Source organism: Amphiura filiformis, chromosome 14, assembly GCF_039555335.1.
Source record: "Amphiura filiformis chromosome 14, Afil_fr2py, whole genome shotgun sequence".
NCBI classification, from domain to species: Eukaryota; Metazoa; Echinodermata; class Ophiuroidea; order Amphilepidida; family Amphiuridae; genus Amphiura; species Amphiura filiformis.
Window position 1 is genome coordinate 33,594,451 of NC_092641.1, and position 13,714 is coordinate 33,608,164.

Sequence of the window (13,714 nt, forward strand, 5' to 3'; positions counted from 1 at the left end):
GATCAACCACTCAGCCACAAATACAAGCAACTGATTTTTGACAAATCAATTCAATCATTCTTTCCAAAATAAAATTTTTTAGATTCCATGCCTTTTCCAGTTTAATTATTTCAACACCTCAGCAAACAAATTAGGTTTATGTTCATTTCTTACCCCCTTAAGTCACATACCATTGATACATAGCCTTATATAAAGGCCTATGTGGGCAAAATTATTATAACAACATTTTCTCAAAATAGCCAAAATTAAGATTCTGTGCCCCCGCGTTAAAACTCAATTTTGCCAGTACGTTGTTTTATTTTTTGGAATTTTGTGAATGGAGTTCTAACTACGAAATTAACACCTCACGAATATATGTAATAATTACAACTATAGGGCAGAACTGGGCAATCGCGAAAAATAACATTCCCAAAAATGACTCTCTCGCTTCAAATCGCAATAACTGTACAACAAAATTACTACAGATACACAAGATTTTGACTCCCAATATACTGCTGTGGAATATGGTGGTCAGTGTTATCTACAAAAAGATTGGGATGGGGGCTCTTTTTGCCAATCCCCCTCATAGGAGTTATAGGACCCTTATCCCCATATTTCAGATGGGAGGGGAGAGGCAAAAAAAAAGTATTTCTATAACCACGAACTGAATGGAATAAGATTTCCACAATTATTGATACTAGAAGAATGCTATTAAATAATACACATGATGAATCTACTGGGCAAAATCTGCAGAATAGCATAATAGCATTTTATAGCACATATTTCGGTACCGGAGTCCACCATCCAATAGTAAAAATATGAACACGTCATGCACAGTACATGTATATAGTACATATACATGCAAGTACATGTACATTACAATGTACATGCATTGTACTATTTTAGCGGTATTAATTTTTCACATTTTGAACTAAAAAGTTTTGCAATTTCTTTGCAAAATTTTTCAAAAAGCTACACATTGAAGCATAATGGGTTAAAAATATTTTTGTTAAATTTGTGCTTATGAAATCGACTGGCAAATACAAAACAAAAATATCTTGCATAAAAAGTGTCACCGACAGCAGAAAAGGATGAGGGTAACAACCTCAACTCCTGTGCAGATGGCATGAAAACTGATACCATTTGAACCTTTGACTTTAAAGGTTGTGATGCACTGTGGGAAGAGATACATCCTTCACCTGGCGTTTGCTTATCCTTTTACTTTCATGCCTCAGGCTATTTCATTTATTAAAATTTACGTACAATAAAATCTACTACATAAATTGCATACTAACTAGTTGCTGTTGAATGAATGGTATAGTATAGGAAACTCGGGTCTAATTGATAATATTATCAATTTTTCATCATTCCTACTAAAGGAGTGGTCATTATTTATTGGGAGGTTATTAATAGACGTACAAAACTTTACTTCAAAATTTCATGCTCAAGAAACTAGTAGTACTTGGACCAATATTGTAAATGTAAAGTTCTTTGGACTTCCAAAATCCGGGGGGCACTTGCATTTCAAGGTGGACACCATGCTCGTGTAAAAAAACAAAAAGGGTTGTTTTTCAGCATTGGGCAAGTACAGCCCTGTACCTGTTCCAAGTAAAATACTTGCTTAGGCCTTTTTAGGGTAGTACCAAAGTTTAATGGCAAAATAAAAAAGGGTGAAATAGGCTATGTTTGGCTTCTATCAGAACAAATCGTAGGGTAAAACATTAAGAAACATCAAACTACTTATATTATTAACAAGAACCTGAACATGAATTTTTACTTTCTTAGTGTTTAAAAAAAGGCAAAATTCTTGTTTAGGGTATGTTTTGCATGCACTGAGTAATACACGTTTAGGGTGCGTTTCGAGAGTCCATACATGAGCATGGTGTCCATCACGTAATGTAAGTGGCCCCACCGGGTCCAAAATAAGGGGCAGCAGTGTTGGAAATAAAACAGGCCCTGGGTCAAATGTCTATGAAAAGTACTGGAGGCCTGCTGAAACACTATCCAGCAGGCATGGGCAAAAAAGCTACCACTGTAACATTTTGATTCATATTTGAGTGTTTTCCCCTGTCATTAAGAAGAGAACCAAATCGAGTAAAATCTGACTCTTTTTCATTGTCAATTGTAAGCATGTATGCCATAGGCGACGTCACGTAATGCATTTAGCGCCCTCTACACAGAGATTGTAGATCCCAGCTATCAAAAATGTAGTAAAATCCCCTGTTGTTCGGTACTGAGTGGCCCAATGTTCCAATTTTACCACCACACACCCCCACACAAACAAACAGTGAGACCAATTACCACAGCTGGTAAGCTGGAGAAGAAGGTTTCCAGAAGGTTAAGTTTTGGTTAATTTTGAGGCTGATTTTCAGATTCATCCATTGTCATCAATAGGTTACAAGTTCTACCAAATGAGCCATTTAATTGACATCTATAACTACATGCTGAACACAATAGGCAGGTGATCAGACACTCACCATGTTAAATAGTCACACAATGAAGAGGGTTGCTTGGTTGCCTAATTTAATATCTAAGTAGATATTTTACATCCCTACAATAGATACGTCATGGTAGAATGACCACAGAGGACAACCATAGTAAAAATTCAGTGATGGAATCACAAATTATTTGATAAAATATCAAAATACTATATCAGATCATTCGGTTGTGTTGCTTGGTGTGGAATCGGGATTGACATTATTGAACCAATGTAATGTGAAATAGTGCAACAACATTTCAATGCGGCTCAGATAATGTTATACAGTCACCCTTATATGTGTATTGAAAAATGTTTTCACATGGTTTTGCACTCCACAGCCCTCTAACCTCAGAGTACTAATTGTGAGTCAATCTTGAGTAAATATCATTCTTATTAAGGTCAAGGTCAAAGTCAATTTTTTTAATTCACTAAAACATAAGTTCAAGTGCAATAATTTACACCATTGAAAACCTCATCAAATGTAAAAAACGTACCATTTTTATGACCTAAAGAAACCCTGTGTTCCCTAAAAAGGCAAGTGCGCAGACTTATTTTTAGCAAAATCTAAGTTCAAGATCAATCTTTATATCAAATGACTCACTACAAGCATTATATTACTATCTGTAAATATCTACATGCTAATGTCTCATATTAACCCACCGATGCTTCTTGTACAAGACGCTGATGAAAAATTCATTCAAACGAATGCACTCAATCTTATTAAAATTACCCAACATTTAGTCACCGGCACAAATTATGCCGTTAACAGACATGCACGCTAAAACAAAACACTGATTCATCAACTGCTTTCAAAAACACACACCGACACATAAATGAATCCTACACCCAGGTGTATTACCATCACCAGCACAGTGAAGAAATTCACAAATTGAACCCATTGTAACCCAAATGGCGCAGTGGTTGGCCTGTGAATTGCTCATTTGCTCAACCCAGGAGCACATGCTGCAACCTGTGTGATGAAAGGCATGCTTGTGACTCACACCTACCTCTCTGGGGATGATGGCACTACGAGCGCTGTTGCACCCTCTGTCATCACTCCCTCTGTCATGACTCCCCGTGGGACCCACGGGTCCCAGTACACCGTGGGCGAAGTATGGCGCCGCGGGTGGCTGCAGTAACGGACATGCGTGCGACGACTGCGAGGCGGTGATTTGAAGGTTTTCAAACTGACTTCGTGGACCTGAAGTGGAATCAGAGAGGATGTAGAAAAAAAACATTACATACATGTTATCTTCATAAAAAAAACCAACTTCAGCAATTATATATACCGTATTTCGTCAAATAGTCGCCCCCCTCAAATAAACGCCCCCACCACTTTTTTCAACCAAGATGTTTAAAAAATGCCGATATTTCCATGCTATCTTGTGTAGTAAGATTACCAAGTTGCCCACATAGTCGATAATAACATCACTTTTTGGCGAAAATCTGGATTGGAAACCCGGAAGTGAACCAGAAGTCAGTGTTTCTAGTTCATAGTTCGTCATTTTAGCGTGAGTTTTAAGTTTACCTAATGATTTTAATGTGAATTATCGTTATAAAATTGACCTTGAATAAACGCCCCTTTGGGAAAAATGTAACGCCTGGACGTTTATTTGACTTAAATACGGTACTTGCTTCCATACATAAAGCTTTGCAATTGGTCATAAGACACATGTACTTACCGTATTTCCTCAAATAGTCACCCCTTCAATTAAACGCCCCCATCACTTTTTTCAACCAAGATGTATCAAAAATGCTGATATTTCCATGCTATACCTTGTGTAGTAAGCTTACCAAGGTGCACACATGGTACCTAATGGCGTCGATAATTGGCGAATATCTGGTTGTAAACTAATGTTAATTCAATGCATTGAAATCGAATTTAATTGAAATGAAATTTGGGCGATTTTCATTTCAATGCATTGGAATTGAATTGGAATCGAAATGAGTGGGCTTGGGCATGAAGTGGGCTTGGGCATGAATTGAATTGGATTGGAATTGAAATCAAGTTGAGTGATGAAGAATGAAGTGGAATTGAAATGAAATTCAGCTTTGATTTCAATTCAGCATTTCAATTCACAAGCAGATGTCTGTGATTCCAGATCATTCCACCTGTAAAAAGTACCCTTCCCCAATGAAGTTCTGCTCTGTTTAAACAAGCAAACTGTTTTCCCTAAACATGATAAATAAAAAGAAACAGTGGTCACCATAAACTGGTACAAAACATAAACATAAAGTGTTACAAAACATATTGCAACTAAGTAATCTGGAAAGCTTTCATTTAAAAATGATAGCATAAAATACACATATATTGAAGAAAATTAAAAGTATATAATATCATTTCTCATACACAGGTATAGTTAAACTTTTTGAGACTTTTTTGGAGTACTTCTTAATCTTTCTTTAGAAGAATATCAACTGTCTCTCTTGTCATGTGGAAAATTATAGGTTCTATGTTCATAAAGACACTAATATCTTCTAACATGATGCAAATTGATTCTTAGCATTCCCAATCTTTTAAATTGCTCAAATGCCATTGTACATTTGAACAAATTTTGAGAAAACCATTAAAGAAAATGCTTAGGCCTATATCTTTGACAGCTTTTTTCACACTTTTCAAAAGTACAAGGATTTTGGGTGTAACAAGTAGGGGCTATGTAATAGTATCAAAACCTTGATTTTTGACATCTTTGAGGTCAGTGTGGGGACAGGGTCCCATTATCAATCATACCACACACCTTAAGTTTAGAAAATGATGTGCATGGTGGACAAGAAGTTAAGACATATATTAGGAAGTGACTGGACGTCAGTCACCTAAGAACTAAGAAGTTCCAAAGTTTCATAAAAATAGGACCCAGAGGTCAAGGATCACTCGCATTGTTTGAATGTGAAAAGTGAGTATAATTGGTATAACATTTAAAACATGCACTGCAAAAACAGCGTCTAAATATTAAATACCATTCTAGACACCATCTTGTCCTCGATTTGTAAACATTGCTATTTGCTAAACATGTTTAGTAATTTGATTTTGATGCCTTGTGTTTAGATATTAAACACTTAATGTTTTGAAGTTTGACATTTGTGTTTAGATTTTACATGTGTTTACAAATCGAGGACAAAAAGTGTTCAATCTCTAGACACAATTTTGCAGTGTGCCTTTGGTCAATTAACACAAACTGCAACTGTATTGGAATTGGAATTGAATTGGAATTGAAATGAATGCTCAGAATTGAATTGAAATGGATTAGCTGTTAATTTCACTGCATTGGATTGGAATTGAATTGAAATGATTTTGAAATTGACAAATTGAATTGGAATCGAATTGAATTAATTCTAAAGCAAGGTGGATTGAATTGGAATTGAATAGGAAGACTCCAGGTATAGAAAGAATTGAATTTGAATAGAATTGAAATCAATTTTCTGGAGTGAAATAACAATATTGTAAACCCCAGAGTGAACCGGAAGTCATCGTTCCTAAGTTCACAGCTTCATCATTTCAGCGTGAGTTTTAAGCTTACCTAATGATTTTAACAGGAATTATTGTTTTAAAATTAACCTATAGGCCTAATAAATGCCTCTTTTTTGGAAAATGCAAGGAAATATGGTATTGGTATCATCACATGTCTGACTGATATTGTCTTAACATTGACAAGTGATACTCAACAAAATTAACCATTCTCAATTTATGACAGACCAGGACTGATATTACACAAATGAAGAGCTTATTTCCAAACTGTGTTAAGTCCACAAGATTCACTTTGAAGAAAATCAGGAATTTTCTTTATGGCAATGAAAAAAGGTTTGATTTCTATAAAATTACATTGAAGTGAAGGTGACATATATAGGACCATAAAAACATGTAAAGTTAAAATCTAGAGACTTTTGATTTTTTTTAAATGAATTAATTTGTTTTAAAAATAGCATGGACTTAACACGTTTTGACACAAAATGCAATTTCTAGCATGGACTTAACACATTTTGACACAAAACATAGTATCTGTAACACAGAACTAACCGTATTTTTCTCAAACTAGTCTTAAAAGATAACAAATTTATTAAAAACATACAAAATATGATTCTCTCTACTATAAAACACAATTTTGCCACAAAACACCTTGCATCTCGAACCCCTTCCTCCCGCCCATTTTAACCAAAGTTTGATGTTTAAAATAGTTCAAAATTCAAAACTTAGTTGTATTGCATTTCTCAGAATTGAATAAACATCATTTTCACTGACAAAAGGTGATGACCTGAAATAGCCACTTGTTTTACCACATTATCGAAATGTCACCCTCCCCCATGCTGCCACCCTAATCTCATATTGACAGTCGTAAGTTTTTAAGTCCTATGTTTTTTTATACCTTTAACTTTGAAATAATACCTTGAATTTTGATAATCATACAAAATAATAATATCAAAAACTAACTCCAGCACCATCCTCTAACATTAATTCTACCATCACAACCTCTCCCTCTCCCCCATTCCCACCCTGTTCATTTTTTTCTGGAGGTATCTATCAAATATTTAAGAAATCTCATACAAACTAGGCCTACTGATATTAAAAAAAAAACCAAAAAAACAAACAACAACAACAACAACAACAACAACTTTTTATGCAGACCAAATTCAGGTATAGTAGTGTCAGGACCAAACAAGAACGAAGACGCAAAGCAAGGCAATGTTATCAATCATGCAGAACTTTGGCGATTAACTATTAGAAGCCCTATGCCATGCTACTTGCCTACAAGCTGCCCACAAGGGCAGTGTTCGTGGACTACACAGTTTGCTACCAAACTGGATTGGACTTAACACGTTTTGGAAAAAAATCGATACTTTGTGTGTCAATATTTCGGAACTTGACTAATTTTGGAAAAAAAACACAAACATTGCTGGATAGCCCTAGTTACTCACTACCCATTTTCATCAAAATCTCAATTTTGAAGGTGGGTGGACTTAACACGGTTTGGAAATAAGCTCTTCAAATATTGCACACAATTTTCTGATTAAAAACCATGTATTGCAAATGTACACATTCAAACATAGTCTTGTAATACATGTAGGTGGGACTACACTTTGCGTACTGCGTGAATGATGCACGCTTTTGTGAATTTTAACGCAAACATAAGTTCGGACTTAATTGACTCTCACAGTAACAAAACCAAATAATTCCCACCTATTACGAGCTGATCATAGTATAGTATGCTTTCTTATAAAACAAATTCATATGATATCATCACAACACTGGTGTTCAAGACAAGTAACCACATTAAACCCTAAGAAGGGTTGGCCAGAGGTGGTCACACAATGAAGAGACTACTGAAGGAATAGGCACCAGTTTTTCTAGCATTCAGGGCAGTTTGGGTTTAGCAGGCAACACATAGGGACACCTTGTGGCTGCCATATCCTTTTTATTGGCCCTGCCACACCTGCCACGTATGCGCAGCAAGCACCCTCTTCACCATGCTGATTAACTATGTACAGTGTCACAAGTTGCGAAAACATTGGCAACTGCTACCATAATTTTGTAGCTAGTACTAAAGTCTTAATATTCAGATTTCCTTTGACAGCTTAACCATCGCGTATATGTGTGTGACGTCAAGCATGTGCAATGGACATTGTGGAAATAATACGCGCTGGACGGCTGGCAGTACGCTTAATTTGTAAAAGGAAATCTAAATAAAACTTTACTGATCTACAGTGTACTTGTAGCTCTTACCGAAAACTTTACTTTGCATAATTCATGCATTATTAGAAAATTACCAGCAACTGGACAAAAATACAGAAAATAAAAAGAAAGCTGTTGCCAACTTGTAAGTTTCATGGTGCATTGACATATCTCGTGAACCGGAATGCCGACTAGAAATAACATTTTCAGTAAATTGTAATATATAGGGTAAGCGCTTTCACATATCAACCTAAAAAAATATTATTGGGGCCATCTAAATGTAGTACTTCAACTCCAAGAGAAATAATATGGCACACAGTACATAAGTATAATGTCATATTTATATACATTTCATACCTACGATTTTGATCTGTGGATGCTTAGAACTTTATAATAACACACTGGGAAATTACCTTTGCAGGAAAACGATATGATCCTCCTGATGACATGGCGTCAACATAGAGCAGGTAGACTTATTTACAATACATCTGCCATGCAATCAGTGCATGTTTCATCATGTACACACCATATGTACATATTCATGTACATTATATACCTCAGCGATTTTCAAGTTCAGACTCAAAGTCATTACAATAATATTAACTAATTCCATGCAGTCATACATGTGCAGTAAGGCGTAAGGAATCTCTCTATTCACAGTACTCATTTATGCATTATTAATCCGATTCCACTTTAAAGAAATATTGAGTTCACAATTTTGTTCCTGGGGGTACTCCCCTAGTCCCAAGCTGGGTATCCCAATACCAAGATACGGTCTTATGTACTTCCAGCAAGTTTTTTTCTGTAAAATACACACCCAAAACAATTGTCTTGTTGTAAAGGAAGTTTGTATAATTAAATATAATCTACACCTTCAGGGTAAAAAATCAGAAAAGGTTCAAATCTGTTGTGTCCATTTGTGACCTTGGAAAAATCCTGTGATCTTATAAATGCGGCACATTTAGCGTTCCAGTTTTGCTTTGATTCCTTCCTGATCCCATCATACTTTTCTCCACTTTTGAAAATTACTGCCAACCCCTGTATCTTCCATAAGAACTACCAAGGATTTTGATAAAATATGGGCTTGAATTTCTCAGTCAAACAAGTCAAGTCAAACAACAACATGACACTGTTTTGGCCAAAAACAGGGGTTAAATTAAATTTAAGGTGTGCAAGTGCAATCACACACACCTGAAAAGATCATAAGGAGTGCAATTTGCACACCAGAAAATAGATACTTAGTGTGTAGTTCACACACCTGGCAAATCTAGACAAATTCAGGATTGAGATTTGTAACTTTTTCAAAACCCACCCCTGCAAAAATAGTCACATAGTCAAAAAAAAGTCAAATCACCCTCCCCATCCCATTCTTCTAAATGACCTCAATGATATGGGTATGATCTGCAAATTATGGAGACCTAAACCCCTTCCCCTCATCACACAACCACTGCCCCTACCCCCTTCCTCCCCAACCAATCCATACTATATCCTACTATAGAATGACCTCAAGTACGATCTTCAACTTACAGTGAACATTTCAGCATCTTCTGTGTCTACAAGTTTCCAACTGTAAAACCCACTGGCATCACTCCAATGATTACATGCATCGTAAATATGGTGGCTGCTGCTACCTATGTACCAATAGTTTGCTGATGACATTACTACTGTACATAAGACAACTGTCGTGTTATTCAATGACTATTATATGGGCTGCATGTCTACTAGCAATTAGTATGACAGATACTGGTTTTATTGATTCTCATGTGCAGTTAATTACAAGCCTGATGCTTCATACTGCATTTATGCTATTAATTAATGCAACTAGTCAATGGTAAAAATTAAAACAGAGATTTGTATGTAGACGTAAATGTAGTAAGTATGCGCACACATAGCACATTTGTAAGTACACAAGGTTTGAGCAGTCTAGAGAAGAATCAAATTTGAACACAAGTAACAAAATTTAAATGGCTGCTAGTGATACACAAATTCAGCGATCAACCAGTGCTATATGCTGCAGATGTGTATCCAACTATCCATCATTCATAAAAGATGCATGAGATATCCATACAGGTCATCATTATAATTTCATCCAAACTGTGGACACATCTTGCATAATCCAGACCATAAGAAGTATTCAAACAGATAGACTCCGTTATCGAGTAATCAACATATCCAGTATCGAGTAATCAACAGATCCAGTATTGAGTACGGTAATCAACATATCCAATATCGAGTATGGTAATCAACATATCCAGTATCGAGCATATCCAGCAGTTTTTATAGCTCTCCAGACGTATAAATCCAAACCAAAAAGAAAGTAGCTTTTTACCAAGATCAGCTGCTACCATGGCATCAATGGAAATCTTAAGTTTCTTTCATGTTGAGAACTGCACATCATACGAACATTGTATCACCAAGATCAGTCCTAATTTTCCAGTGATGATTCCACCTGTCTATTTATGAACACAACAAATTGTACTCTATATTTTCACTGTAAAACAAGAGTGCCATCTCTGCAAGTTCTCTGTGTTTTTTTCTTTCAGCTTTAGAGAAGAAACTGTGGGTGTATAAATTCCAAGTTACAGTACCGATGAGTAGTCAGATAGTAGGAAAGCCGAATTAACTCCACAAAAATATTAACCACATGCACATCAAGCTGCACTACTAGCGGCAATCATTCAAGCTCTCCGCCAACTTGGCAGGTACAGCTTATTTCCTGTAACAGGTTGAATGTTCTCACAAAGTACCCACACTGGTACTCAACACTGTGCTACATGTACTGTAAGTGACACATGATTTCAAATCACATATTCATATTTTGTTGTCTTTATTTCTTGACTATATGCCTAATGTTGATTTCCTTTTTAATTCACCAAAATACAGAAACCTCTATACATGCATACTGCTGTTTCCTTTCAAAGTACTTGTATTTCGTAATCAGCAGAAGTTTTGAAAGTAAATGGCTCTGGCCTCTTTAAATCCACAGCTGGTCTGGAGGTGTCCTCCTTTCTTGATTCATCACACAGAAATTCCTCCTCTAGTGATGGTCTTCTCAGAGTCCAAAAATTCAAACAACTTTGCTTCAATCCAAAAATTGATCTAGGACCTTTTCTTCTCAGATTGACACACAGGAATAATGTGAAATTTCCCGTGAAGCATGCAAGAAATCCGTATTGCTCTTTCAGCCAAGTCAGTCAGTTCATTCTACTTATTGCAGACAACCTGTATGAATCAAACCCCATTTCCAATCAAGACTAAAAATAAACCTAAACTGACCCCTAATCTTCCATAAATTTCCAAAGAAAAATCTTTAAAAAAATTTGCGATTTTCCTCTGGGGAGACATTCTCAAGTTTGAGTTTCCACCCATTTCCTCCTTGTCTTCCTGTCCCCCATACCTTGTGGCACACTACACAGCCTCATTTCTCCTGCACAGCTCACTAACCCTCTATCCATGATCCAGCAATACAAGTCTTGACCTTCTGACATCTAGGGTTGCAGGAATGAGGATGAATACAAGAGCCTACAGTATGAATGTGCAACCTTATTATGAATGAATCAGAACAATGAGAAAGTTCTGTGACTTGATGAGTTGGTATGATGTGCTAACACCTAAAATTAACTCTACAACAATCACATTTTAGGGAAGAACCACTGCTCTTCCTCAGCGTACCAGAGACCAAAATCAGTCTATTACACTCGAAACATTTCTAGCAATTCCGACTATTATATAACCCCCAACCCAGAACCCGAACCCTAAACCTAAACCCTATTCAATAGCATGCAAAATTAAGAACAGTAGGTGTTCCGACCATTATGGTGACTTAATAATATCCCTCCATACATGCAGTGTTCACATCCACAGATTCCTGCATTTTCTTTTCACTTTTCCTGTGACCCTTTACATAAGACTTGCCCCCTTTAATTTCAGATCAGATAAGGCTGGTGCTGATGGTTGGTTTCCTGCGTCCTGACTGAAAGAGTTTGTGTGCTAAAAGTAACAATTGCCAGTGTTTTTATTTATATTTTTCAGGGCAGTGAAGGGGAAGTTTGCAAGGCCGTACCTACATGTACACACAATTATGAAAATTAGGTTGGTGGTTTGTATCTTAGTGGGATTTTAGTCCTAAGATAAGAAAAGTGTGATAAAAGCAAAGTGCAATTTTATAATAAATGAATCTGCTGCTTCATGAGCAAGCCTCGAAATAAGCAGGCACCCAGGAGCCATTTACCCAATGGGCATAACATTTTGGCTCCTGGTCCACACCAAAATCAAGTGAACCAGACTCTACATTTAAACAAAAATGAGAGCCTGGTAGTTAAACCGGTTTTTGTATTTCATGTGTACAATTAAAATCTAAATGGATCTTTAAAAATGGCTCCTGGTTCACTAGATAATCACAGGACCAGGAGCCGCTTTTTCCAAATGTGTGGCTCCTGGGCAAGATCTACTTATTTTGAGGCTTGTTCATGAGGTACAATGTACAATCCATAAGCATCTCACATAATGCGCTTGATGTATTCCCAGATCATTTGTATCCAAGCAAAAGGACCATGAATCTGATTGTCAGCATGATACAAAACCGACGGAAGAAAACATTTATAATATCATAAGTCAAGTCTAGGTTATGAGTCAAAAGACATTGAAAGCATTTCATTAGAGTTGGCAAGAACATTTTCATAACCTAATAACTTGAATGCAATTTTACTGATTGTAAGAGTTCAACATGTCTGCATTATGTGACATTTAATTGATACATTATCAGCCTATTCAAATAGTCTTACTGCTCACACTAATGCAAATCACCTACCCTTATGATCAGAGATGTTTTGTACAAAATATTTTGTCTACAATTTTAGCAGCTCTGTCAAGGGATCAACATTCCATAAATAGGCCAATTTTATCATATCTCATGTTTATTTCATAATATAATTATAACATTGAAAATAACTTGCTCTGTAACTAAGTACTGCAAGTATAAATTGCTATTCATAATTCATAGCGTCGACTATAAAGACTGCTCACATGCACATATTTTAGCCATGTTTCTGAATGTGATAATAAAAGTAGACCATACAGTTTTACCCTACCTACATTTTGAATATCAGATTGTCTTTATCAGATTCCCAGACTGATTTCAGCTCTGCCATCAGTTCATTTGTGCATAGGTAGATCAATCATTGTTCCAAAAATGCAAAAATCTGAATTTGTAGGATATTCTGAACAAATCACTGACCGGGGGCACTTGACTTTGGAAGTGACAGAGATGTGCGGACAGCAGTTCCAAACTAGGGGGTCTTTTGGTGACAGATTATACACCAAAAAGAGGGGGTCCATTGGTGAGAAGGCCAAAAAATTGGGTGAGTACACACACACAGTGAGTGTGAAACTGTTCCAGCAGCAAATGTGTTGACAGTGGACATCCCTACTAATATTAAAAGGAAAATATCCCTCTAGATAACAAACTTTTCCAGAAATGAGCTTCCTGAATTCCCTTCTTTTTTTTCAGAGATGGGGATCTTATTTTACCTGCTGGTACTCCTCACAAAATTAAAACCAGTTTTACTTCAAGATAACTACTCCTATATAAT

The 13,714-nt window shown here is 36.3% G+C and overlaps 1 protein-coding gene and 1 long non-coding RNA gene across 3 annotated transcripts in view; one reads left to right on the plus strand and one right to left on the minus strand.

Moving 5' to 3' along the window:
- The window catches only part of LOC140169996 (uncharacterized), a 216,157-nt gene that overhangs the window by 132,283 nt on the left and 70,160 nt on the right, over positions 1-13,714 (plus strand). The gene's annotated exons all lie outside the window — the stretch shown is intronic.
- The window catches only part of LOC140169987 (uncharacterized), a 138,978-nt gene that overhangs the window by 109,046 nt on the left and 16,218 nt on the right, over positions 1-13,714 (minus strand). The window contains exons 1-2 of one of the 2 annotated variants that reach the window (XM_072193298.1): positions 9,651-9,953; positions 3,466-3,659 (exon numbers count right to left, since the gene is read on the minus strand). In XM_072193298.1, coding sequence (XP_072049399.1) covers positions 3,466-3,659; positions 9,651-9,782 — 326 coding nt within the window. In that variant the 5' untranslated portion in view covers positions 9,783-9,953. Of the gene's footprint in view, positions 1-3,465; positions 3,660-9,650; positions 9,954-13,714 lie in introns of those variants that run through there. The other variant, XM_072193301.1, reaches the window with a different exon arrangement.